Below are 24,358 nucleotides of genomic sequence, written 5' to 3'. Positions count from 1 at the left end.
GCCAGGAAAATAAGATTCTCTTGCTTAAGAACTAAGTAATCAACTAAGTAATCTCTATGCCATTCTCACAAATATCACACCCACTGAAGGAGCAAGGCTGCTTTGGGAACATTGAGTTTGCTCTGAGTCCTCATCTCTGGATGAAAGGACCTCTTTATTGGTTATGAGGCAGTGTTTCATTTTCCAGAAAGCCCTAAAGGTAAAAATTGTCTCTCTTTAAGTGCTATTCAAAAAATTTTCTTTAGTACATTAAAAAAATTTGTTTTTCCACTTTATTTTTTAAAAATACAGGAAAGCAGTTAATTTTTTATATATATCTTATATCTAGCTGTCTTACTGAATTCTTTCTAATCAGTTTTCCATTTGATTCTCTTGGATTTCCCAGGGAGATATTTACAAATGATGATTTTAATTATTTTCTTTTGCTGTTTATGCCTCTATTTTTCTTATTCTGATGTGTAATTTCTTTGAAAAATTAGAGTACTGCTCATATATTAAGTATCACTGGAAGTAAATGGAAATAGTATCTTTTAGTAATTAGGTTGTTTATAGAAGTTCAGTAAAATAATCTTAGTGAATGTTTATATGTTTGCTTCCTTATTTTATACATATAAAGTATTAAAAATTATACATATGTATATAAAAAAAACCTTACTGGACTTACTGTTTAAAATATGTATACTTAAGGTGTTTGTATAGTATCTGTCATTATTCTAGATCCTAAACTAGAATTCTTTGTTCTTTTGAGGTAGTTTAATTTATTAGGCCTTTTTTATTTATTCCCTGCTTCTCCTATCATACTCTTTTATTCAGTGAAAGAGTCGCAGTTTTATAATTAGTCACTCTTAAGTCCTTTTGTTATATTTTTTTGGATTAAAGATAAAGATAAATATCACAAGTAATGCATTTTAATTATATTTATTGTTTTTAATTTGAAAAAGAATGGAATTTAAAAAATTACTAAGGTATCACCGAATTGTAATTATATTTTTAAGAAAAATTTCCAAATATGTTCCAGATGTGATAGATATAAAACTTCTGAGTAACCCTGCTAATGAACTGTGTATCACTTTTGTAGATATGGAATGTCTCAAACGGTGAGCTTCTTCATTTGTGTGCTCCGATTTCAGTAGAAGAAGGAGCTACTACTCATGGAGGCTGGGTGACCGACCTTTGCTTTTCTCCAGACACCAAAATGCTTGTTTCTGCTGGAGGATATCTCAAGGTGAGGGATTCTCAAAGACTAAGGGAAAAGAGCAGTCTATACCCTACTTTCCAAGCTATTTTCACATCCTGTGTCTCGGTTGGGCCTCATACAACCCATCAGAAAGGAGGGGCAGTTACTGTTACCCTGTTTTGGGTGATGATTTGCAAGGCTGCTTTTCTCAGGTCTTTCGGAAGTTCTGATGACAGTGTTAGGGATCTTCTCAGACCAGAGCTCTCATACCACCCCATACAAGTCTTAGATGATCAGAATGACTAGAAAGTAGGGTGTTTAACTGGATTTGATTTCCTGCTTTGCTAATTGTGAACTGTGTTGGTTGAAAGTCTTTAAAAATTATTTTTATTCGTGAAATTTTCTTAAGTATTAGTGGTAATAGTAGTAGTAACAATAATAAAAATAGTGATAATATTATTATACTATTATAGTAGTAGTAATAAAAATAGCAACAGCAGCATATTGCTTTATAGTTTAGAAAATGCTTTACTTACATCATCTTTGTAGCCAGCTTGTGAGACTTAAATTTTATCATCTTTGGTTTGTAGGTGAGGAAAGTGATGTTCATAGAGGTTGTGAATGTCCTAAAATCGCTTAGTACATTTGCTTATGTGAACCTAGTATTGGTAAATACTGAGGCCACTGTCGAGTATGCTGTGGTGCCTCAGGGTTGTTTTTTGGTGCTTGCATCTTTTGGTCCATCCCCTCACTAAGAATGTACTAAGTGCCACTGTCTGCTGACTCTCCTGTGTGGGACAGTGTTTAAAACTTGGTTCTTGCTTAGGTGGTTGGCAGTCTTTGGGGGAAACAGACAGTAAATAAAGTCTCTTAAGTGTAAGAGGGGCTCTAGGACATGTCTGCAGAAGAAGATTGGAAGCACAAAGGAGAGGACAGAGGGTTCCTGGGGAGGGATGCTGGGGCTGAGCCTTTGGAGTAGCGGTTGACGTGTAAAAGGGGCTTGAAGATGGTACTGTATGTTGTACTGATTGCTTAACGTAGAACGCTACTGAATTAGATCTCGTGATACTGTTTTTTCTTCCTGAAAACGTTCAAGGGTAGGAGATGATTCTAATTGTCTAGTACAGTATGTGCTGTGCTTCATCGCTCAGTCATGTCTGACTCTTTGCGACCCCATGTTCTGTAGCCCGCCAGGCTCCTCTGTCCATGGGATTCTCCAGGCAAGAATACTGGAGTGAGTTGCCATTCCCTTCTTCAGGGGATCTTCCCAACCCAGGGATCAAACCCAGATCTCCTGAGTGGCCGGTGGATTCTTTACCATCTGAGCCACCCAGGAAGCCCAGAAATATGGGAATCTGTAGCCTATCCCTTCTCAGCATGCAGAAGCCGCTGAGCTGCCAGGGAGGCCCCTTGTTACAGTGGTGGTGGTGGTGTTCAGTCCTCAGTCGTGTCTGACTCTGCGACCCCATGGACTGCAGCACGCCAGGCTTCCCTGTCCTTCACCAGCTCCTGGAGCTTGTTCAAACTCATGTCCATTGAGTCGGTGATGCCATCCAACCATCTCATCGTCTGTCATCCCCTTCTCCTCCTGCCTTCAATCTTTCCCAGCATCAAGGTCTCTTCTAATGAATCAGCTCTTTGCATCAGGTGGCCAGAGTATTGGAGCTTCAGCATCAGTCCTTCCAATGAATATTCAATACTGATTTCCTTTAGGATTGACTGGTTTGATATCCTTGCAGTCCAGGGGACTCTCAAGAGTTTTCTCCAACACCACAGTTCAAAAGCATCAGTTCATCAGCGCTCAGCCTTCTTTATGGCCCAACTCTCAACATCCATACATGACTAATGGAAAACTATAGCTTTGACTAGACGGACCTTTGTTGCAAGATAATGTCTCTGCTTTTTAATATACTGTCTAGGTTGGTTATAGCTTTTCTTCCAGGGAGCAAGCGTCTTTCAATTTCATGGCTGCAGTCACCATCTGCAGTGATTTTGGAGCTCAAAAGAATAAATTATCTCACTGTTTCCGTTGTTTCCCCATCTGCTTGCTGTTTGCCATGAAGTGATGGGACCGGATGTCATGATCTTAGTTTTCTGAATGTTGAGTTTTAAGCCAGCTTTTTCTTTTTTTTTTTTCCATTTATTTTTATTAGTTGGAGGCTAATTACTTTACAATATTGTAGTGGTTTTTGCCATACATTAACATGAATCAGCCATGGATTTACATGTGTTCCCCATCCCCATCCCCTCTCCCACCTCCCTCCCTATCCCATCCCTCTGGGTCTTCCCAGTGCACCAGCCGTGAGCACTTGTCTCATGCATCCATCCTGGGCTGGTGATCTGTTTCACTCTTGATAGTATACTTGTTTCAGTGCTATTCTCTCAGAACATCCCACCCTCGCCTTCTCCCACAGAGTCCAAAAGTCTGTTCTGTACATCTGTGTCTCTTTTTCTGTTTTGCATATAGGGTTATCGTTATCATCTTTTTAAATTCCATATATATGCATTAGTATACATATTAGTCTTTATCTTTCTGGCTTACTTCACTCTGTATAATGGGCTCCAGTTTCATCCATCTCATTAGAACTGATTCAAATGAATTCTTTTTAATGGCTGAGTAATATTCCATGGTGTCTATGTACCACAGCTTCCTTATCCATTCATCTGCTGATGGGCATCTAGGTTGCTTCCATGTCCTGGCTGTTATAAACAGTGTTGCGATGAACATTGGGGTGCACGTGTCTCTTTCAGATCTGGTTTCCTCAGTGTGTATGCCCAGAAGTGGGATTGCTGGGTCATATGGCAGTTCTATTTCCAGTTTTTAAGAAATCTCCACACTGTTCTCCATAGTGGCTGTACTAGTTTGCATTCCCACCAACAGTGTAAGAGGGTTCCCTTTTCTCCACACCCTCTCCAGCATTTATTGCTTGTAGAGTTTTGGATAGCAGCCATTCTGACTGTGTAATGGTACCTCATTGTGGTTTTGATTTGCATTTCTCTGATAATGAGTGATGTTGAGCATCTTTTCATGTGTTTGTTAGCCATCTGTATGTCTTCTTTGGAGAAATGTCTGTTTAGTTCTTTGGCCCATTTTTTGATTGGGTCATTTATTTTTCTGGAATTGAGCTGCAGGAGTTGCTTGTATATTTTTGAGATTAATCCTTTGTCTGTTGCTTCGTTTGCTGTTATTTTCTCCCATTCTGAAGGCTGTCTTTTCACCTTGTTAAGCCAGCTTTGTACTCTTCCTGTTTCACTTTAATCAAGAGACTCTTTAGTTCCTCTTCTCTTTCTGCCATAAGGGTGGTGTCATCTGCATATCTGAGGTTATTGATATTTCTCCCAGCAGTCTTGAGTCCAGCTTGTGCTTCATCCAGTCTGGCATTTTGCATGAAGTATTCTGCTTATCAGTTAAATAATCAGGGTGAAAACATACAGCCTTGACGTACTCCTTGCCTAATTTGGAACCAGTCTGTTGTTCCATGTCTGGTTCTAACTGTTGCTTCTTGACCTGTATATCGATTTTTCAGGAGGCAGGTAAGGTGGTCTGGTATTCCCATCTCTTTAAGAATTTTCCAGTTTGTTATGATCCATGCAGTCAAAGGCTTTAGTGTAGTCAATGAAACAGAAATAATTGTTTTTCTGGAATTCACTTGCTTTTTTTTATGATCCAACGGATGTTGGCCATTTGATCTCTGGTTCCTCTGCCTTTTCTAAATTCAGCTTGAACATCTGGAATTTCTTGGTTCATGTACTGTTGAAACTTCGCTTGGAGAATTTTGAGCATTTGCTACCATGTGAAATGGGTGCAATTGTGGTGTAATTTGAACATCAGCTCAGTATAGATGTTCAAAAATATTTGAATGACTGAATTGGAGTTTTTGGATACATGGCACCTATATAAATGCAGTTTTATTTAATGAATACTCTAGCTTGTGAAAAAGAGAAGTCCGAGGGCGGTTTTAGCTCTGTGAGAGGGTGTGTGTTGTGATCCGTTTTGCAAGTTCACACTGAGAGTACACTGCAGTTCACAAGGTGTTTCGTTAGCCTGTGCCTAAACAAAGGCCCGTGGGGCCACGGACGTGACTCGCCGACCAAACGGCCACAGCAAAGGAAAGGCACACCTTTCGTTAGTTACTGGGGGACTGCGATACTGACAGCCCCTGTCCTCCTTGAGTGTAGAGATAAACTGCTCCAAGGATAATTCTTAGGGGAGCAGCATTGCTGTTTTTGTGTTGGAAGCTGGGAGTCTTCAGCTGTATTAACTGCTGAAAAATTTAACTGCTCAGCTTTGACATTGAGCTTCTAGAGACCCTGTCTTTTGATGCTCTGGGCCCCATAGAAGACTATCACAGAATTGTGAGTCTGGCTTACAAGATAGAATAGAGATCAGTGACTAGATAGCCAGCGTTCCTAGAGAAGCACAAGATAAACAGCGAATCAGCGTCTGTAGAGTTAGGTCTTGAGCGTGAAAGAACCTACAGCCTGTGTATTCAGTCTGTATATTTCAGTGACAGTCAGGCTATTCTTTCTTCTGGTTTGGTTACCAGCATGGTTAAACTGATTGTGATACAGTCCAGCCTACATCTACCCAGCATGTTAATGAGACTATCCAAAAGCACAAAGCAAGTAAAAAGGAATAGCTGCTAGTATCCAAGAAAATAGGCCTTTTGAGTCTGTTTATAACCCAAGCTATATAAATTGAATGTCAGTAAGATAAAGTGTGTATCCAGTAGCTAAAAAGCTCTTAACTTTTAAAGTTATTCCTATTTATAAGTTAAAAATAATGTCATTTACTTGCGTTATACCACAGAGTACATCCTGTTAGAAAGGCAGGAAATCCACAGAAAGTTATACTCGTGAGGAGAAGGGCTGATTTGAAATATTAAATACATGGTGATAAGTACAGGTTTGCCATGACTTAGAGGCAACAGAGTATGAAGTTCAGGAGAATGAGCCTTGGGGAAGACTGCTTGAATTCAGAGCCTCGCTCTGCCACTAGCTTTGTGATCTTGCATAGATGATTCCTCATCTGTAAAGTCGGTATAATAATAATGCCTGCCTCACAGGGTTGGGAGGGTAAGGGAGTTAATACAGGTGAAGTACGTGTATGTGGTGGCACACGGTGTGCCCTGAGTAAGTGGTCGCTGTTTTTTCCGTTTTTAAAAAAGCAAGGTATAGTTGATTTAGGGTTTCAGTTGTGCAGCAACATGATTCAGTTATGTATATATTTATAATATAGATATTGAATATAGTTCTCTGTGCTCTAACAGTAGGTCCTTGTTGCTTATCTATTTTATATATAGTAGTTTGTACCTTTTAGTCCCCAATCCCCAATGTATCCTTTCCTCTACCTGCTATTTCTAAAGAAAATTTATTTCCTAGAGCAAATTTAGTTTCACAGCAAAATTGATTGAAAAGTATAGAGTTCTCATACACCCCACTGCCTCCACATACAAGCCTCCCTATTATCAACATCCTCCACCAGAGGGTACATTTGTTACAAATGATGAATGTTCGTTATCACCAAAGTCCATAGTTTCTATTAGGATTCACTCTTGGTATTGTACATTCTGTGGATTTTGATGAATGTATAATGACGTGTCCACCATTGCAGTATTATGCAGAGCAGCTTCACCGCCCTAGAAGTCCCCTGTGTAAGCCCTGTTTAAGTGGTTAAGACTTGGTGCTTCCACTGCAGGGGGGCATAGATTCAATCACTGGTCAGGGAACTGTGGGTCCCGCATGCTGTGTGGTATGGCCAAAAAAAGAGTCCTGTTTAATATTGTCTTTTCATTCATGGTCATTAATGACTGTGGGGTAGTGTTTCCAAGCAGAGAGGTTTAATCGTGGGACGGGTATGGGTGCACAAGGTTGGGAAACCAGATGTCTGTTCCACTTCTGCCACCTGCGAGCAGTGTCGTCCACAGTGACAAGGCCTTTCTTCTCTCTCAGCCCTGGTTTCCTTACTTGTAAAGTGAGGCAGCTGGACTAGCTGATCTCTATGATTTGCCTTTAGTGGCCGTCCTCCGCAGCCTTGATTACACTGCTGTTTTATAGTGCAAAACTGTTTGTTCTGGAAGATTTCAAGTTAGTACATGTTGCTTTACTTAAGTCCACAAGGTATACTTTTACCAGTTAGCATGACCAATACTGAACATGAATAGTTGATCCAGTCACATGAGCAAGGCAGAATGCTGGGCATTGCCACAGATACAGAAGTGACCATTGCGTTTAAATTCTCAGAATCTTGATGTACCTGAGGCCTTTTCAAAAGGTGTTCATGTACATGGTCTCTTGCCCTCAACTGTGAGATATATCGGTAAGCATCATGATCTCTTTTTGGTAATAGAATATAAATATTATTATAATCTTAGCCAATTCAACAATTGGGAGTAGAAAGGAAGGACTTGGTCCAGGTACCTCCTACATTTGAATGTTCGGTATTTATTTGGCAAATACATGTATAGACTTTTGAAAACAAATTATTTTTTTATTTTTACTTTTTATTTTAAATTATTTTATTTATAAATAAATATTATTTATTTATTTATTTTATTTTTGGCTGTGCTAGGTCTTCATTGTTGCACAGGCGTTTCTCTAGTTGTGGTGAGCAGGGGCTACTCTCTAGTTGCAATGCATGGGCTTCTCATTGCAGTGGTTTCTCTTGTTGCGGAATACCAGCTCTACGACACGTGGGCTCAGTAGTTGTGGCTTCTGTGCTCTAGAGCACAGGCTCAAGAGTTGTGGCTTCGTTGCTCTGAGGCATGGGGGGTCTTCCTATATCAGGGATCAAACCCCTGTCTTTTGCCTTGGCAGTGATTCTTTATCACTGAGCCACTAGAAAAAACTTGGTCATGGACTCTTGAATCACTCCTGGTGAAAGGAGGATTCAGTAGAGAGAACCTATTCTATTCTGCAGCTCATATTATGAGTAGTCAAGACTACTTGACTACACAGGACAGAGGATTGTTCTCGCCATTCTACTGAGGATGACATGCAGACAGAATTCAGTTCAGCCATGGCTGTAATGGGCTCTCTAGGTAGCCTGTGTCTGCAGTTTTGAGTAGGCTGTGTGTTTCTCTATTTTGCCTTACAGGGGGTTAGGTGTGGGGTCGCTGTGAGGCACTCACCAGGGCTAATCATGAAAGGCAGACTGGGTTGATGATACTGTATTCAGCATTAAACTATCTATAGACATCTTTCCTGGTATTAGCTTAAATTTGGGAGTAGGAGGGATGGGGGCGAAGGAATCCTGTTGGCACTGCAGATTGTCTCACTCTAATTACCAGCCTAATAAGAATTTTATTTTTCTCTGCACAGTGGTGGAATGTTGTCACTGGGGAATCCTCACAGACCTTCTACACAAACGGAACCAATCTTAAGAAAATACATGTGTCCCCTGACTTCAAAACATATGTGACTGTTGATAATCTTGGTATTTTATATATTTTAAAGATTTTAGAATAAAATAGTTAAGTGGTGATGTAAGTTGACCTCTTGTAATTTTGAGTTGGAAAAAAATCCTAATGAAACTCTGTACTTTAACTTTTATAAAGCTGTGAATTGTTTTGTAGTATTGCATTAATTACAAAAGTGTTTGTGGTTGGATGAATAATATTAATGTAATTTTCCCCAAATGAACACACCTTTAATCTTATTTTTCATAATCACCATTATTTTTTAACAGTTTGTCCTTAAGATGCAAATGAAAATGTGAATGTGTACCTAGTTATACCATTGGTAAAATTCTCCCTTGCTGCATTCAAATTGGTTGACATAATTAATGAGAATAATTGGAAGGAAATGCATATATTTTAATACTGTCATCGGTGCAGGCCGTGCCTCAGGGTGGTGGTAGCCTGCTTTCTGAACCACACCCCAAGGGGGGTATATAATTCTCTCAAATATAATCACAGAGCCTATTTGCACCCCTTAAAATTTACTTTCAAAATATTGTGTCTATGTGCACAGTTTGCAAAATTTTCTTTAATTCACTTGATAAGTGAGTCTTAGATTTCAAAAGTTCTCTCTGTGAAGCAAATGTTATGTGTGTTGGAGAGAGTAAATTTTGTCGGTCTACCTTTTTTCCTTAGCTTGTGGCAGCCCCAGGCTGGACCTGGAGTCTGTCAGTCTCTGGACTGGGCACTCTCCTGCTCTCTCTGGTTTTTTACGTACCAGACTTCCTACTTGACTGAACTTAACCTTTCTTAATCCTCACTTTCTCTCTTTTCTTAAAAGTAATTGCTCCACATTTAAATGTTAGTAAATTGGAATAATTGAGGAGGAGCTAATTTTAATCATAAGTTTTAACAACAGACTTTTTCTAAGATATAGAAAATAGTAAAAAAAAAAAAAAAATTTTTTTTTTTCTTCTAAATTCCATTTACTTTTAGATGAATGGCCTTGCCAGTGCTGTTCTCTTAGTGAATTTCAAGAGAATCTCTGGTTTTCTACACCATACTGGAAGAGTCGCTGTGGCTGGAAGATGTCACCTTTAACCTCCCAGCCAGTCTGTTTTTCTTCCCTTCTCTTCCTCCTCCTTTTTCTCCCTCCAAAGTTAATTAAAAACAGAAATTAGAAAAGATAGTTTTTGACAGGGAAAAGCATATCAATATCAGTAACTAGCTTTTTTGACCTCCTGATTAGGAATTTTATTTGCAGCTTAAATCCAAACATTTTCACTGAAATATATTGTTAAGTGTTAGTAATAGATGTGGTTCTTACATAAAAAGACAACCAAAATTCAAAACTTTTTGTTGCTGTAAGAAGAACTAAATCAAGTGAACATTAGCTTCAATAGTAGGCAAGCATTGAGCCAGTTTCTGTTGGTGCATATTAGTAGATGTGGGGTGGGTAGGGGGAATAGACCACTTCAGATGTATTTTAGATTAGATATTCCTATTTAGCATTTGAGGGAACCATAAGTAGAGTGAATAAAATACTTTGATTAGAAGATTTGTTTTTGTTTTTTTTGTTTGTTTTATGGTGGGTTGAGGAACTGATTTATGGACTTACTGTGACTTAAGCAAATGTGATGTGAAAATCTCAATTTCATAAAAATGTTTTATAATGTTACTCATGTTCTGTGCAGAGTACCGAAATCATAATTTGATTTGCATACAGTGTTAAGGAACTCTGTGTTTATAGCTCATTGTATAAGTTTTAACTTTTGGAATTAAGTCACTTGACTATAAAAATATAGCAACAGATAAGCCTTTAAAAATGCCTTGATTGGCCCTTATCTTACAAATAAAAAGAAAAATAAGAAGAAAGACCAGGTAACATGAGGGAAGAGGAAAAGCCTTTCAAGGCAGCTTAAGTGGCCAGTCAAGGGGAGGGTTTTGTTTTTTACTTTTGGACGAGCATTTTTCAAACATTTCTCCTTGCTTTATTATTATTATTTTTTAATTGGAAATACATTGCATTTTGTATGTGTAAGTTTTTTTTTTTTTTTTTACATTGGATGTGTTTTGTTTGTTTTGAAAACTGTTTTGTATTTGTGATACGCTTACATGATTTTTTTGCCTTGGTATACATTTTTAATACATGAATTAAAAATTTTATAATAATAAAATTCCTAAAATATTTTTGGAAAGCATTTTCAGATTGTTTCAGACTCCTTGCTTGTTCTTTTTTGATCAGAAAACACATATGGAAGATTCTTCAAATTAAAGCCATCAGCTTCTATGCTTTATCGGGTTATGTGTAATGCAATTCTATAGAAATTTTCTGTCTCCTCAGTTTGTCTCTGATGTCCAGTGTGGCCAGCATGGAGAAGATCCTGTAAAGAAGATAATTCATTCATTCCTTCTTTCATTCAGTATATATTTGTTGAGATCTGCCCTGTGCCTGGTATTTTTGTTACTATTGGGGATGTAACAATGAGCCAAGTAGAGTCCTTGCCCTCCTGCAGTTGGGGGCTCAGGAGAGGCAGACAAAAAGTCAGTCAGATTTAGTGCTTAGCTTGTATGTGAGTAGGGAGAAGGAGGGTTGCAGTTTTGGGGCTGCTCATTCAGAGGGTGGCACTTGAGACCTGAAAGGTGAGGCAGTGAGTCAGGCGGGTGTCTGGAGAGTGCCCCCAAGTGAGGGTACCGCAAGTGTGAAGGCTTGACTTTGGGATGGCTTGGTCTGCTCCAGCACCGGCAAGGGGGCCGCTGTGGCCAGAGAAGACAGGGGAGCACAGTAGGAGGTGCAGCCAGCTCTTTGGGGGTCTCCCAGGCCAGGGTGAGGACGTCTCACCTGAGACAGGAGCCAGCACCGGAGTGTGAACAGTGGAGGCACTGGACGGAAACGTGGCAGTTGAGAATCAAAAAAGCAGGGAGGGAACTGGGGAGACCACTGAGAAGCTTTACAGTAATTTGGGCGAAGCGAAGGCGGCCAGAACGGGGTGGCAGCAGTAGAGGCTGTGACAAGTTGAATTCTGGATATATTTTGAAGGTAAGTGTTAATCAGAGTTGCTGATGGAGCAGATAAAGGTTTGAGAGGGACAAGTCAAGAACAATACCAAGGTTTTGACCTCTGACTTGAGCAGCTGGAAGAGTACAGTTGCCATTTGACTGAGAAAAGGAGCTGACTCTCGGACAAAGTAAGTTTGAGGTGAGTGTTAGGCAGCCAAGTGGAGATGTTGAGTAAGTGGCTGGAGAAAGGGTCTGGAGGGAATTCCCTGTGATCCAGCTTTCACTGCTGTGAGCCCTAGTTGGTGAACTAGGGCTTTGATCCTAGCTGGTGAACTATGATCCCGCAGGCTGCAGTACGTCCTCCACCCCCATCTCTGCCCCCCACTGAAAAAAGAGGGTCTAGAGTTCGTGGGGGGAAAGTCTCTGATGGAGATAAACATCTGAGCGTCATCAGCCAATTGATGGTATTTGAAACCATAGGACGAGATGCAGTGAAATGGGTGTAGATAAGACAGAAGAGAGCCCTGGTCTGAGCTTGGGACAGTCTGGAGGCTGGTGAGCGGAGGGTCGCGCATACGGGACTGAGAAGGACCAGCAGAGACTGACAGCTGCAACCTAGTGTGGTAAGTGCAGTGGGCGTGGGGTCCTCCACGCAGCGTGCTTGTGGGTGAGATTGCCTTATTGCTTCATTCAGCCACCTGTCTTATCCTCTATGCCTTGCATATCTTCTGTGCCTTGTACTGTTTTAAGCAGCAGCGAAGGCAACAAACACATTTTAGATTTTGGGGAAAATTGGGGAAAGGAGAAAAGAAAATACAAGCAGTTGTCTCATCTGTGGAAGTTCCTCCTCAGGATTGTTGTAAGGATCTAATGAGAAGGTTCATGAAGTACTTACTATCTCAGTGCTTGGACCAAGAATGTGCCCACTGCACATTCCTTGATGTTATTTGGGTCTCTCCATCCTTCATGCGGCAGCAGGCACTTCACTAGTTGCGCCGTCTCCCAGCAGTCCTGCCTCTGAGTGATCTTTCCAGACTGCTCATCTTACCGTGTCACTTCTCTTTAAAACCCTGGGCCTGCTGTGTTCTCTTCTGTAGCTTTTGTAGCTGTTCTCGCGTCTACACTGCTCCTCCCCCACCTGGTTTTTGTTCCTAATTCCTCCTTGTCTTTTTCCTTGAGGTAACCCTTCTGCTGAAGGCCACCCTGTCCTCTTGTAGCCCCCTCTCTTCTCTGTCATGGATTTTATTGCCCTGTGCTGTTTGCTTAATGGAGTCCCCCATTAGATCGCAAACTCCACAAAAGCCAGGTCTGCCGGGTGTTTTATACCTGTGTCTACTGTAAGCCCAGCTTCAGGTGGTGCCCGAGTACCTCTTTGTTGAGTGATTGGAATTCTCGTATACCCTCATGCCCATAGTGCGTTCTTTGTTCTCTCTCTGCACTAGGATGTCACGAGGCTGTCAAGTTAAGATGTATCACATCACCAGCATTTTCTTTATCTTCCTGTATTAGTTTGGCACTTTATTGTGAAGCATCAGTAGACAAAAGTAAAATTTTACTTGGATAAAAAAGATTTGCTTCCAGATTATATAAAATGAATAAACATATCCCTGGAGTGTTTCAGTAGGTAAGTACGGTGATCTATTCAACATATGTTCTGTGTTGTTATTATAATTTACTTACCAACTTTTAGAGAAGGAGAAAATGATTTTCTAAGAACTCTTAGTCTTTGAAGATGGTCACTTGAATGGATTCCCTTGCTTGTAACCCCTATCCTTCAGACTATAGGTATGAAAGTGAAAGTGTTAGTTGTTGAGTCGTGTCTGACTCTTTGTGACTCCATGGACTGTAACCTGCTGGGCTCCTCTGTCCATGGAATTCTCCAGGCAAGAATACTGGAGTGGGTTCATTCCCTTCTTCAGGGATCTTCCCAGTCTGGAGATCAAACCCGGGTCTCTTGCATTGCAGGCAGATTCTTTACTATCTGAGCCACCAGGAAGCCCAAGACTATAGGGCAGGAGTAGAAGAATTTGCGTCACACATGGGGCTCGTCAGAGACCAGGCCTTTGAAGTCACTTGGCATCAGCAGGGACTTACTGCTGAGTCAGATGACACTGTGAATAGAACAAAACTTGGGACAGCTTCATTTCAGTTACGATTCAGGAAAACGGGTCGCTCCTGTTCATTGTAAATTCATTTATGACATCACGTCCTTGGAACTACTCACCACATGGAAGTGAAAGAAAACTGCTCTAAGTTCTCCTCACCAGGACTAGAATGAGTGTCTTGAGAGTGTTCTGTACCTGAGTTTGGGTTTGGTGTTTCTGAGCATCTGATTGACCAGGAAACATCCAGTGGGTGAACGCAATCCTGTGGACTGTAGCCGCCAGGCTCCTCTGTTCATGGAGTTCTCCAGGCAAGAACACTGGAGTGGGTTGCCATTCCCTTCTCCAGGGGAGTTTCCCGACCCAAGGATTGAACCCATTGCACTGTGGGCAGATACTTTACTATTTGAGCCACCAGGGAAGTTCCCTATCTTCGAAGTAGTTGAGTGTGTTTGCAGACTCTGCAGTCCTAGTATAAAGGGGAAGAACTACATCCCCCAGCAGTTAATCTGGAAAGGCCAGGGACGGAATCTAAACCTGATTTTCTTCTCTTTATGAAAATACCCAGACTCACTGAGCTACACATTGAGTGTTTCAGTTGGGAGTGGATCCTCTTGGGTTCGTGGGAGATGAAAACCAGGCTAGGGGTCAGTGTGCGGTTCAGCAGCTGGGGAAGACTTTGGAGGTCTGTGTTTCTCATTTCTGATTTATTTGCTGCACTCTGTCAAACAACTCTCTGAGACATAAATCCTTTCTAGGAGGAAGGAAAAAGGAGCTACTGTTGTTTTTCAGGGCCTCTTATGTGTCAGGCCCCATGCTGGGCACTTTTCATACATTATTTAATTAAATCCTAATGACCAGGCTGTAGGTGTTACCTGTTTTCTAGATGTGGAAACAGGTGCAGAGCGGTCAAGTCCCCAGGGCCTACAGCCGAGGGGTGGAGCTGTGGTCTCGATCAGTCGTCAGCCTCCTCCACAGTTCCTGGGCTGGAGGATCCAGGGGCAGCATTTCAGCTCTGCCCTTCATTCATTGTTCACTTCACTCATTCACTCAGAGGTTGTACGTGACTGGTCTTGAGTCCCGAGCTCCCAGAGACGATATCGGAGGTGGTCCCTACTCCTGAAGAGCTTCCCCCTCTGCCCCTTTGCTATCCTGGCAATCCAACCATGTGCCTGTAGGGATGGTTCTTTGAAAAAGCATCAGGGACTGTTCTGATGAGGCCAAAGGAACAGCAGAGGTTGGGAGGTGGGGAGTGGCTTTGGATTTGCCAGCACTTGGCAAGATAGGTGGTGGCCCCACTGTGACCTGCTCCATGGAGAAACCTGTTTCTGCTTTGAAGCTTTTAGGGGGTTCATTTTAAGTTAGCAGCAGCCCTGAGGTGAGTGGACACTTATGTTTCTTCTGCCATCTTGATTTCTTTTCTGTTTCTTTTTCCTTTCATTTGAAAAGGCCTCAGCTCTCAGAGCCTCAGTTTCCTCCTTTGTCAATAGGGACCACAGCATCTAAGTGACAGGTTTTTGTGAGGCTTGAAAAATACGTCAGACATCTGACAGGTCTCAGCAGTGTTAGTCATCTTTTGTCCCAGTTACCACCCCTCTTCCTTTGCTGCCCACACTTTCTTGGTTTGCAGATTGGGACCGTGCGGCTTTTGCTCTGTAGAACATGCCTCTCTCCAGGTATCCTTCTCTACCTCCTGGTGAATCTGTCCTCATGGCTCAGCAGGAAAGCTATCCCAGACTTTCGGGATATGCCTCCACCGTGGTGGAGGCTCGGGATTGAGATTGGAAAAAAGACCTTGAGCCAGCGGCTTTGCTTTGGCCTGTCAAATGGATCCAAGTTCAGATCCTGGCTGTGCTACCGTCCTAGCTGTGTGGCCTTCAGCAAATGATTTAATCTTCTCAAGGTGCTACTTCCAAGGGAGTCTCAGATGTGGGGGCTTCTCTGTGGGCTGCCCAGCTTCTCAGGGGATCTGGAGGGCCTGGTCTACAGGAGTGAAGCTTCTCACACATTGCTGTGTATAAAACCTCCTCAAACCCAGGTCTCACCCCAGACCTTGTTAACTCAGAATCCCCAGAGACGGGATCCGGGCATCCATATTTTTGGAAGTTCCCCAGGTGATTCTAGAGTACAGCCACAGTTGAGAGCTTGTACCCCCAGCTCTCGTCCTGGATGGCCTACCAACCCATTGCCAGTCTCACTCTTCAGCTACAGCCAGCTGTGCCTGTGATGTCTGCTTATGCGGCGTGCTCTCTACACATGCTCTGTCGTGACTGTCTCAGGAATGGAACATCCCAAGCAGCACACAGACGTTTGGTGTGCATATTAACACAGCTCGGGGGAATGTTTCCTGCTTGGATTTGTTGGCTAGCTTACAGAACAACTCTGCCAAGGCTGAATTATTGTCAGTTCCTCCTCCAGGCACTGATTTCTCTGTCTAGGTATCTCACCTGTGTCTGCTGCTTTCACCTTTTACCTAGCACTGTGACATTCCCATTGTGGCAGGTACTGTCAGTGGCCATCCTAATATTCAGTCTCTCCCTTTTCCTAACAACTCCTGTATTCTTGCCAGCTTCAGTGTGCTTAGCTAAGATCGACAATAGCTATATTTTCCAACTGCTTATCTCAGGGTGGCAGATGTAAGCAGAGATGTTAGCAGAACTTGTAGGGTGAAACTTCCAGGAAAGCTCCTGAAAGATTGCCTTACTCAGTTGTGAGGCAGGAGTCCTTTGGTCCTTACCATCTATTTTTCTGCCTGAAATGTGGATATGCTGAGTGATGCTCCAGCAGCCATTTTGTGCTCATGAGGTGACTTTGCAGATGGATGCCCCTAGCTAAGGATGGCAGAATAGAAATACAGAAGGAACTTGGAACTTTGATGATAATTGTGGAGCTGCTATTCCAGCCCTGTACTATATTTATCTCTGAAGTTCATATTACATGAGAAGAAATTCAACCCCTCCCTTTGTTAAAAAAAAATTTGACTGCCTTAGGTCTTGGTTGTGGCTTAGTTGCTCTTAGGTGTGTGGGATCCTAGTTCCCTAACAAAGGGTTGAACCTGCATACCCTGCATTGCAAAGTGGGTTCTTAACTCCTGGACCACTGGGAGTCTCCCCCGCTCCCCTTGTTTTAAGAGAGTCTTATTTCTGGTCTTTGGTACCAGTCCCTGAATTTAGTTCTCTATACTACCTGACTCAACACTAGCATATTGGGCTTTTTGGTTTTTGTTTTTCTCTCAGAAAACTGTATTTTTGAGGAGTGGAGAGAAATCAGCCTGTCAAACGTCAGAAAACAACTTCTTGTGTGTGTGTGTGATAAGTCACTTCAGTTGTGGCTGACTCTTTGCAATCCTATGAACTGTAGCCCACAGGCTCCTCTGTACCTGGGGATCTTCCAAGCAAGAATACTGGAGTGGGTTGCCATGCTCTCCTCCAGGGATCTTCCTGACCCAGGGATCGAACCCGAGTCCCTTATGTCTCCTGCGTTACCAGGCAGGTTCTTTACCCCTAGAGCTGCCTGGGAAGCCCTGATACTGCTGCTTACTCGGGGGCATCTCGGCTTCCCTGCTCACCTGTCTTACTGACAAGAGGCAACAAGAGGGAGAACTGCAGACCTCCCGGGGAGCAGCTTTTGGGCATTTGATTGAGGCACCGAGACATCCAGAGGACAGCTGAGTATTGAATGTGGATAGCTTTGAATGGCTTTTCTTTTTTTTAAAGATTTACGTGTTTGTGCTTATTTTTTGGCTGCACTAGGTCTCCGTTGCTGTGTGGGATTTTCACCAGTTGCAGTGCATGGACTTCTCATTGGGTGGCTTCTCTTGTTGCCAAGTGTGCGCTCTAGGTGCATGGGCTGCAGTAGTTGTGTGCTGTAGAGAGCTAGATCAGTTGCTCTGCCGCGTGTGGGATCTTCCTGGACCCAGGGCTCGAACCCATGTCCTCTGCATTGGCAGGCAGATTCTTAACCACTAGACCACCAGAGAAGTGCCTGAACAGCTTTTATTACCATGTTGTGAACTGACTTTGGTTAAGAGTGGCTCCATGTCAGTTCACTCTTACTTCAGTACTGAGACATCACTCCAAGTTTTCCTAAATGGCAGGACTTGCAAGGTGCATGTTAGTTAGTGCCTTTCAGCTTGTGAAGTGACAGCTCCTTGGCTGTCTTCAGACCTCAATGGCTGCACTGCCGCCTTCGGCGGGGGTGACTCTCCTGGAGCCGTTAAATGGAGAATCTCCATTTCAATCTGGTGTGTGTAAGTCTTTACATCACCAGTCATTAATCATGCTTGGAAAGTTAAAATGCCCATGCAGCTTTTACAAACGTAGGTCTCCGGGGTTTTGGAGAGAAAAACAGAAACTGTTTGGATGATAATTTGTAGCTATGATTATTTATGAGTGACATACAGAATACACTATGTTGAGCTGGGAATAATCATCTTTGCACTACCAACTCTAAGTAAAGTGGAGCTGTGGTGAGTACAGAGTGAGCTTTTGGTCAGAGGATTGGCTTGAGATGAAGACAGGAAGCAGTTAAGTGGAACTGGCATTTCCCAGGTCAGTACCAAAGTCTTTGGGTTAATTCCACTGCAAAAATAAGTCCTGGCTCTTGAGTACTAAATGGAATCTCACAGGATGCAGAATGGTGATCGGGCAGTAGACCTAATGAAATTCCCTTTCTGTGGGAAGCAGGACCCAATTGCTGGGGCCAGCTGGATGGAGTGTGGAAGAGGCTGATGGAGCCTTGGTGCAGGAAGACTCTGCGGACCTGTGTTGGCTGGTTACCAAATTTTAAGAAATGTATTTATAACCATCAAGTTGCTTAATTTTCATAGGAAACATACCTAGTGAATAGTTACATAATATAAAAAGAGAACTGAAAAACTTAATGTCTTTTTAAAAAAGGGCCTTCCATACAGACTTGTGAACATGGTCATGGTATTCCAGTTCGGTGGAAAAAAAAACTCTGGTGGCTAGCCCACTTATCAAATTTTTATTTCTTTTCAGAAATAGCTTAGGAGCAATGCTGCTTAGGGTACAAGTATGAATTTTCATTGATTTCTGAGAATTTGGCCATGTGTTCTCCATTTAAGCCTGTCTTCTGCCCCATGATATCCAAACATTATATGCACCAGCAATATTCCAAGTATTTCAGCAGAAAATCTGGTATGTCTTGAGAAAAATCACTTCCATGACTTATTAATGAACTAACTAGACATAATTTTCATTGGGTTCATTTACCCAAATTTATCATAGACTATCATTTAAGACAAAAATAAATGAAGTAAAAGAATTGAAGTCTTTTTTGGAATAATATTCACATTCAAGTGTCTCCACCCCCCATGGATATTTCAGTTGCCAATGTCTCAGATTCCCCCTTCAAGAAAATTTAAGTGCAAATCCCTTTAATACATGGGCGGGCTGTCTTCTGTTTATGCCCCAGACTGATTCCTCCCTCTGCCTGCCCTGATGTGTGACTGGTGGTGCCTTGTGTAGACCCAATCAATGGGCACCTTGCCCTGTGGCTTCCAGTTGGTTCAGGTGGTGGAGGGTGGAGGGTGAGAGCAGGGTATTTTTTTCTTTGTTTTTTTAAACTTGAGTATCATTCATTTACAATGTTGCATTAGTTTCAGGAGTACAGCAAAGTGATTCAGTACGTACACACACACACACACATATATGTACTTTTCCCATCACGTAGTAGTGATAGTGAATGCATTCACTATCATTCACTTGCATTCACATTGCAAGATAGTGAATGTAGTTCCCTGTCCTTGTTTATTTTCTATATAGTAGTGTGTATCTGTTAATCCCATTATCCCTTTCCCCTTTGGTAACCATAAGTTTGCTGTGTCTGTAAGTCTGTTTCTGTTTTGTGAATAAGTTCATATGTATCATTTTTTAGAGTTTACGTATAAGTGATATCATAAGACACCTGTCTTTGTCTGACTTCACTTAGTATGATAATCTCTATGTCTGTCCATGTTGTTAACAGGGAATTTACTGGTGGTCCAGTGGTTAGCACGCTATGCTTTTGCTGCTGTGTGCCTGGGTTTGATCCCTGGTTGGGGAACTAACATTGCACAAGCCGTGCAGTATGCCTCTCTCCACCCAAAAAGGAAAATAAAAAATCCATGTTGCTGCAAATGGCATTATTTCTTTTTTTTTGTAGTCAAGTAATATTCCATTGTGTGTGTGTGTGTGTGTTTATGTATATGTCATATCATTTTTATCCATTCATCTGTGGATGAACATCTAGGTTGCTTCCATGTCTTGGCTATTGTAAATATTGCTGCTGTGAACATTGGGGTGCATGTATCTTTTTGAATTAGTTCTTGTATTTCCAAATAAATGCCCAGGAGTGGGATTGCTGGTTCATATGGTAACTTCTAGTTTCTTAGGGGACCTCCATGCCTTCTGCATAGTGACTGCATCAATTTACATTCCCAGCAACAGTGCAGGAGGATTCTCTTGTCTCCACATCCTCTCCAGTAATTTATTATTTGTAGGCATCTTGATGATGGTCATTCTGACTGGTGTGGGATGATTCCTCACTGTAGTTTTGATGTGCATTTCTCTAATAATTAGTGATGTTGAACTATTTTCATGTGCCTGTTCCATCCATATCTTTTTTGGAGAAATGTTTATTTAGGCCATCTGCCCTTTTTTTGGATCAAGTTGTTTGTTTTTTGATATTGAGCTAGCCTTTTGTATATTTTGGAAATTAATTCCTTGTTACATCAATTGCAAATATTTTTCCCCATTCCATATTTTGTCTTTTAGCTTGTTTATGGCTTCCTTTGATGGGTAAGAAAAAGACAAAGAAATGCAAGAAGGCAAAATGGTTGTCTGAGGAGGACTTACAAATAGCTGTGAAAAGGACAGAAGCGAAAGGCACAGGAAAGATATTCCCATTTGAATGCAGAGTTCCAGAGAATAGCAAGGAGAGATAAGAAAGCCTTCCTCAGTGACCAATGCAAAGAAATAGAGGAAAACAATAGAATGGGAAAGACTAGAGATCTCTTCAAGAAAATTAGAGATACCAAGGAAACATTTCATGCAAAGATGGGCACAATAAAGGACAGAAATGGTATGGACTTAACAGAAGCAGAAGATGGTAAAAAGAGGTGGCAAGAATACACAGAAGAATTACACAAAAAAGATCTTCATGACCCAGATAATCACAATGGTGTGATCACTCACCTAGAGCCAGACATCCTGGAATGTGAAGTCAAGTGGGCCTTAGAAAGCATCACTATGAACAAAGCTAGTGGAGGTGATGGAATACCAGCTGAGCTATTTCAAATCCTAAAAGGTGATGCTGTGAAAGTGCTGCACTCAATATGCCAGCAAATTTGGAAAACTCAGCAGTGGCCACAGGACTGGAAAACGTTGGTTTTCATTCCAATCCCAAAGAAAGGCAATACTAAAGAATGCTCAAACTACTGTACAGTTGCACTCATCTCACATGCTGGCAAAATAATGTTCAAAATCCTCCAAGCCAGGCTTCAATAGTACATGAACCGTGACCTTCCATATGTTTGAGCTGGATTTAGAAAAGGCAGAGGAACCAGAGATCAAATTGCCAACATCTGTTGGATCATTGAAAACATGAGAGTGTTCCAGAAAAACATTTGCTTTATTGACTATGCCAAAGCCTTTGACTGTGTGGATCACAACAAACTGTGGAAAATTCTTAAAGAGACGAGAATACCAGACCACCTGACCTGCCTCCTGAGAAATCTGTATGCAGGTCAAGAAGCAACAGTTGGAACTGGACATGGAACAACAGAATAGTTCCAAATCAGGAAAGGAGTACATCAAGGCTGTATATTGTCACCCTGCTTATTTAACTTACATGCAGAGTACATCATGAGAAATGCTGAACTGGATGAAGCACAAGCTGGAATAAAGATTACCGGGAGAAATATCAATAACCTCAGATACGCAGATGACACCACCCTTATGGCAGAAAGCAAAGAAGAACTAAAGAGCCTCTTGAAAGTGAAAGAGGAGAGTGAAAAAATCGGCTTACAACTCAACATTCAGAAAACTAAGATCATGGCATCTGGTCCCATCACTTCATGCCAAGTAGATGGGGAAACAATGAGAGACTATCTTTTTGGGCTCCAAGTCACAGCATATGGTGACTGCAGCCATGAAATTAAAAGACACTTACTCCTTGGAAGAAAAGTTGTGACCAACCTAGACAGCACATTAAAAGGCAGAAACATTACTTTGCCAACAAAGGTCCGTCTAGTCAAAGCTTTGGTTTTTCCAGTGGTCATGTATGGATGTGAGAGTTGGACTATAAAGAAAGCTGAGCACTGAAGAATTGATGGTTTTGAACTGTGATGCTGGAGAAGACTTGAGAGTCCCTTGGACTGCAAGGAGATCCAACCAGTCCATCCTAAAGGAGATCAGTCCTGGGTGTTCATTGGAAGGACTGATGCTGAAGCTGAAACTCCACTACTTTGGCCACCTGATGCGAAGAACTGACTCGTTTGAAAAGACCCTGATGATGGGAATGATTGAAGGCAGGAGGAGAAGGGGATGACAGAGGATGAGATGGTTGGATGGTATCACTGACTCAATGGACATGAGTCAGTAAGCTCAGGGAGTTGGTGATGGACAGGGAGGCCTGGCGTGCTGCAGTCCATGAGGTTGTGAAGAGTTAGACACGACTGAGCGACCGAGCTGAAATGAACTTGCTGTGCGTATGCTTTTTAGTTTAACTAGGTCCCATTTGTTTGTTTCTTATTTCCATTTCTCTGGGAGACAGGTTGAAAAAGATACTGCTGCAATTTATGTCAGTGTTCAGCCTATGTTTTTTCCTCTAAGTGTTTTGTACTGTTCAGTTTCACATTTAGGTTTTTAATTCAGTTTGAGTTTATTTTTGTGTAAGGTGTTAGAGAATGTTATAATTTCATTTTTTCACATGTAGCTGTGCAGTTTTCCCAGCACCATTTATTGAAGCAACTGTCTTTCCTCCATCGTATAGTCTTGTCTCTTTTGTCATAGGTTAATTGACTATAGGTTCATGGGTTTATTTCTGGTCTTTCTAGCCTGCTCCATTGATCTGTATTTCTATTTTTGTGCCAATACCATACTGTTTTGATGACTATGGCTTTGTGGTATAGTCAGAAGCCAGGGCACATGATTCCTCCACCTCCACTTTTCTTTTTCAAGATTGCTTTGGCTATTTGGGGTCTTTTGTGTCTCCATACAAATCTTAAGATTTATTTTGTTCTACTTCTGTAAAAAAAAATGCCATTGGTAACTTGAAGGGGCTTGCATTGATTCTGTAGATTGCCTTATAGTCATTTTGACTATATTGTTTCTTCCAATCCAGGAACATGGTTTGTCTCTTCACCTGTTTGTGTCACCTTTGATTTCTTTAATCAGCATATTTTTTTGTTGTTAATTGAAGTATACTTGATTTACAGTGTGTTAATTTCTTTTGCACAGCAGAGTGATTCAGTTATACATTCCTTCAGTGATCCATTGGTTGTTTAATAGTGTATTGTTTAGCCTCCCATATTGTGGTTTTTCCAGTTTTTTTCTTACAGTTGATTTCTAGCCTCATGGTACTGTGGTTGGAAAAGATGCTTGATGTAATTTCAGTTTTCTTAAATTTATTCAGGCTTATTTTGTGGGCTAGCATGTGGTCTATCCTGGAGAATGTTCCATGTGCATTTGAAAAGAACGTGTCTTCTACTGCTTTTGGATGGAATGCTCTATAAATACTCATTTAAGTCCATTTGTTCTAATGTATTTTTAAGGCCAGTGTTTCCTTATTCATTTTCTATGTGGATGATCTTGTCCATTGATGTAAGTGGGGTGTTAAAGTCCTCTAATATTATTATGTTACTGTTGATTTTTCTTTTTATGTTTGTTAATTCATGTTTGCTAAATCACTTCAGCTGTGTCTGACTCTTTGAGACTCTACGGACGGTAGCCTGCCAGGCTCCTCTGTCCATGGAATTCTCTGGAGTGGGTTCCATTTCCTTCTCCAGGGGATCTTCCTGACCCAGGGATCCAGCCTTCATCTCTTATGTCTCCTGCATTGGCAGGCAGGTTCTTTACCACTAGTGCCACCTGGATTTGCCTTATAAATTGAGGTGCTGGATGCATATGTATTTGTTGTTGTTATGTCTTCTTCTTGGATTGATCCCTTCATCATTATGCAGTGTTGTTCTTTGTCTCTTGTAACAGTCTTTATTTAAAGCCCATTCATCTGATACAAGTATTGCTATTCCAGCTTTTTAAAAAAATTTTTCCATGAATGGAATACCTTTTTCCATCCCCTCATTTTCAGTCTGTATGTGTTTCTAAACCTGAGGCGAGCCTTTTCTAGGCAACATATGTACAGACTGTACTTTTCTTATCCATTCAGCCAGTGTATGTCCTTTAGCTGGCACATTTAGTCTGTTTACATTTAAAGTAATTATCAGTATGTATGTTCTTGCTGCCATTTTGTTAACTGTTTTGGATTTGTTTTTGTGGGTCTTTTTTCCCCTTCTTTTGTTTTCTGGTGATTTGACTATCCTTAGTGTTATGTTTGAATTCCTTTTTATCTTTTATAGATTTTTTTTTTTTTTGAGGTCTTTTATAGATTTTTGGTTTGTGATTTCCATGAGACTTTTGTGTAGCATCTATAAACAAACATGATTGTTTTAAGTTGCTGAT

The 24,358-nt window shown here is 41.4% G+C and overlaps 1 protein-coding gene across 3 annotated transcripts in view; it reads left to right on the top strand.

Annotated features, from left to right (window-relative positions):
• The window catches only part of APAF1 (apoptotic peptidase activating factor 1), an 83,947-nt gene extending 73,183 nt beyond the window's left edge, over positions 1–10,764 (top strand). For all 3 annotated transcript variants that reach the window (XM_043881107.1, XM_043881105.1, XM_043881106.1), the window contains 2 exons: positions 1,079–1,225; positions 8,498–10,764. In XM_043881107.1, the coding sequence (XP_043737042.1) occupies positions 1,079–1,225; positions 8,498–8,644 (294 nt within the window). In that variant the 3' untranslated portion in view covers positions 8,645–10,764. The remainder of the gene's footprint in view (positions 1–1,078; positions 1,226–8,497) is intronic.
• The last annotated feature ends 13,594 nt before the right edge of the window (positions 10,765–24,358 follow it).

The sequence above is a fragment of the Cervus elaphus genome, chromosome 22 (assembly GCF_910594005.1).
Source record: "Cervus elaphus chromosome 22, mCerEla1.1, whole genome shotgun sequence".
NCBI classification, from domain to species: Eukaryota; Metazoa; Chordata; class Mammalia; order Artiodactyla; family Cervidae; genus Cervus; species Cervus elaphus.
The sequence above is the reverse complement of the archived record's forward strand: the minus strand, read 5'-3'. Positions and strand labels throughout refer to the sequence as shown.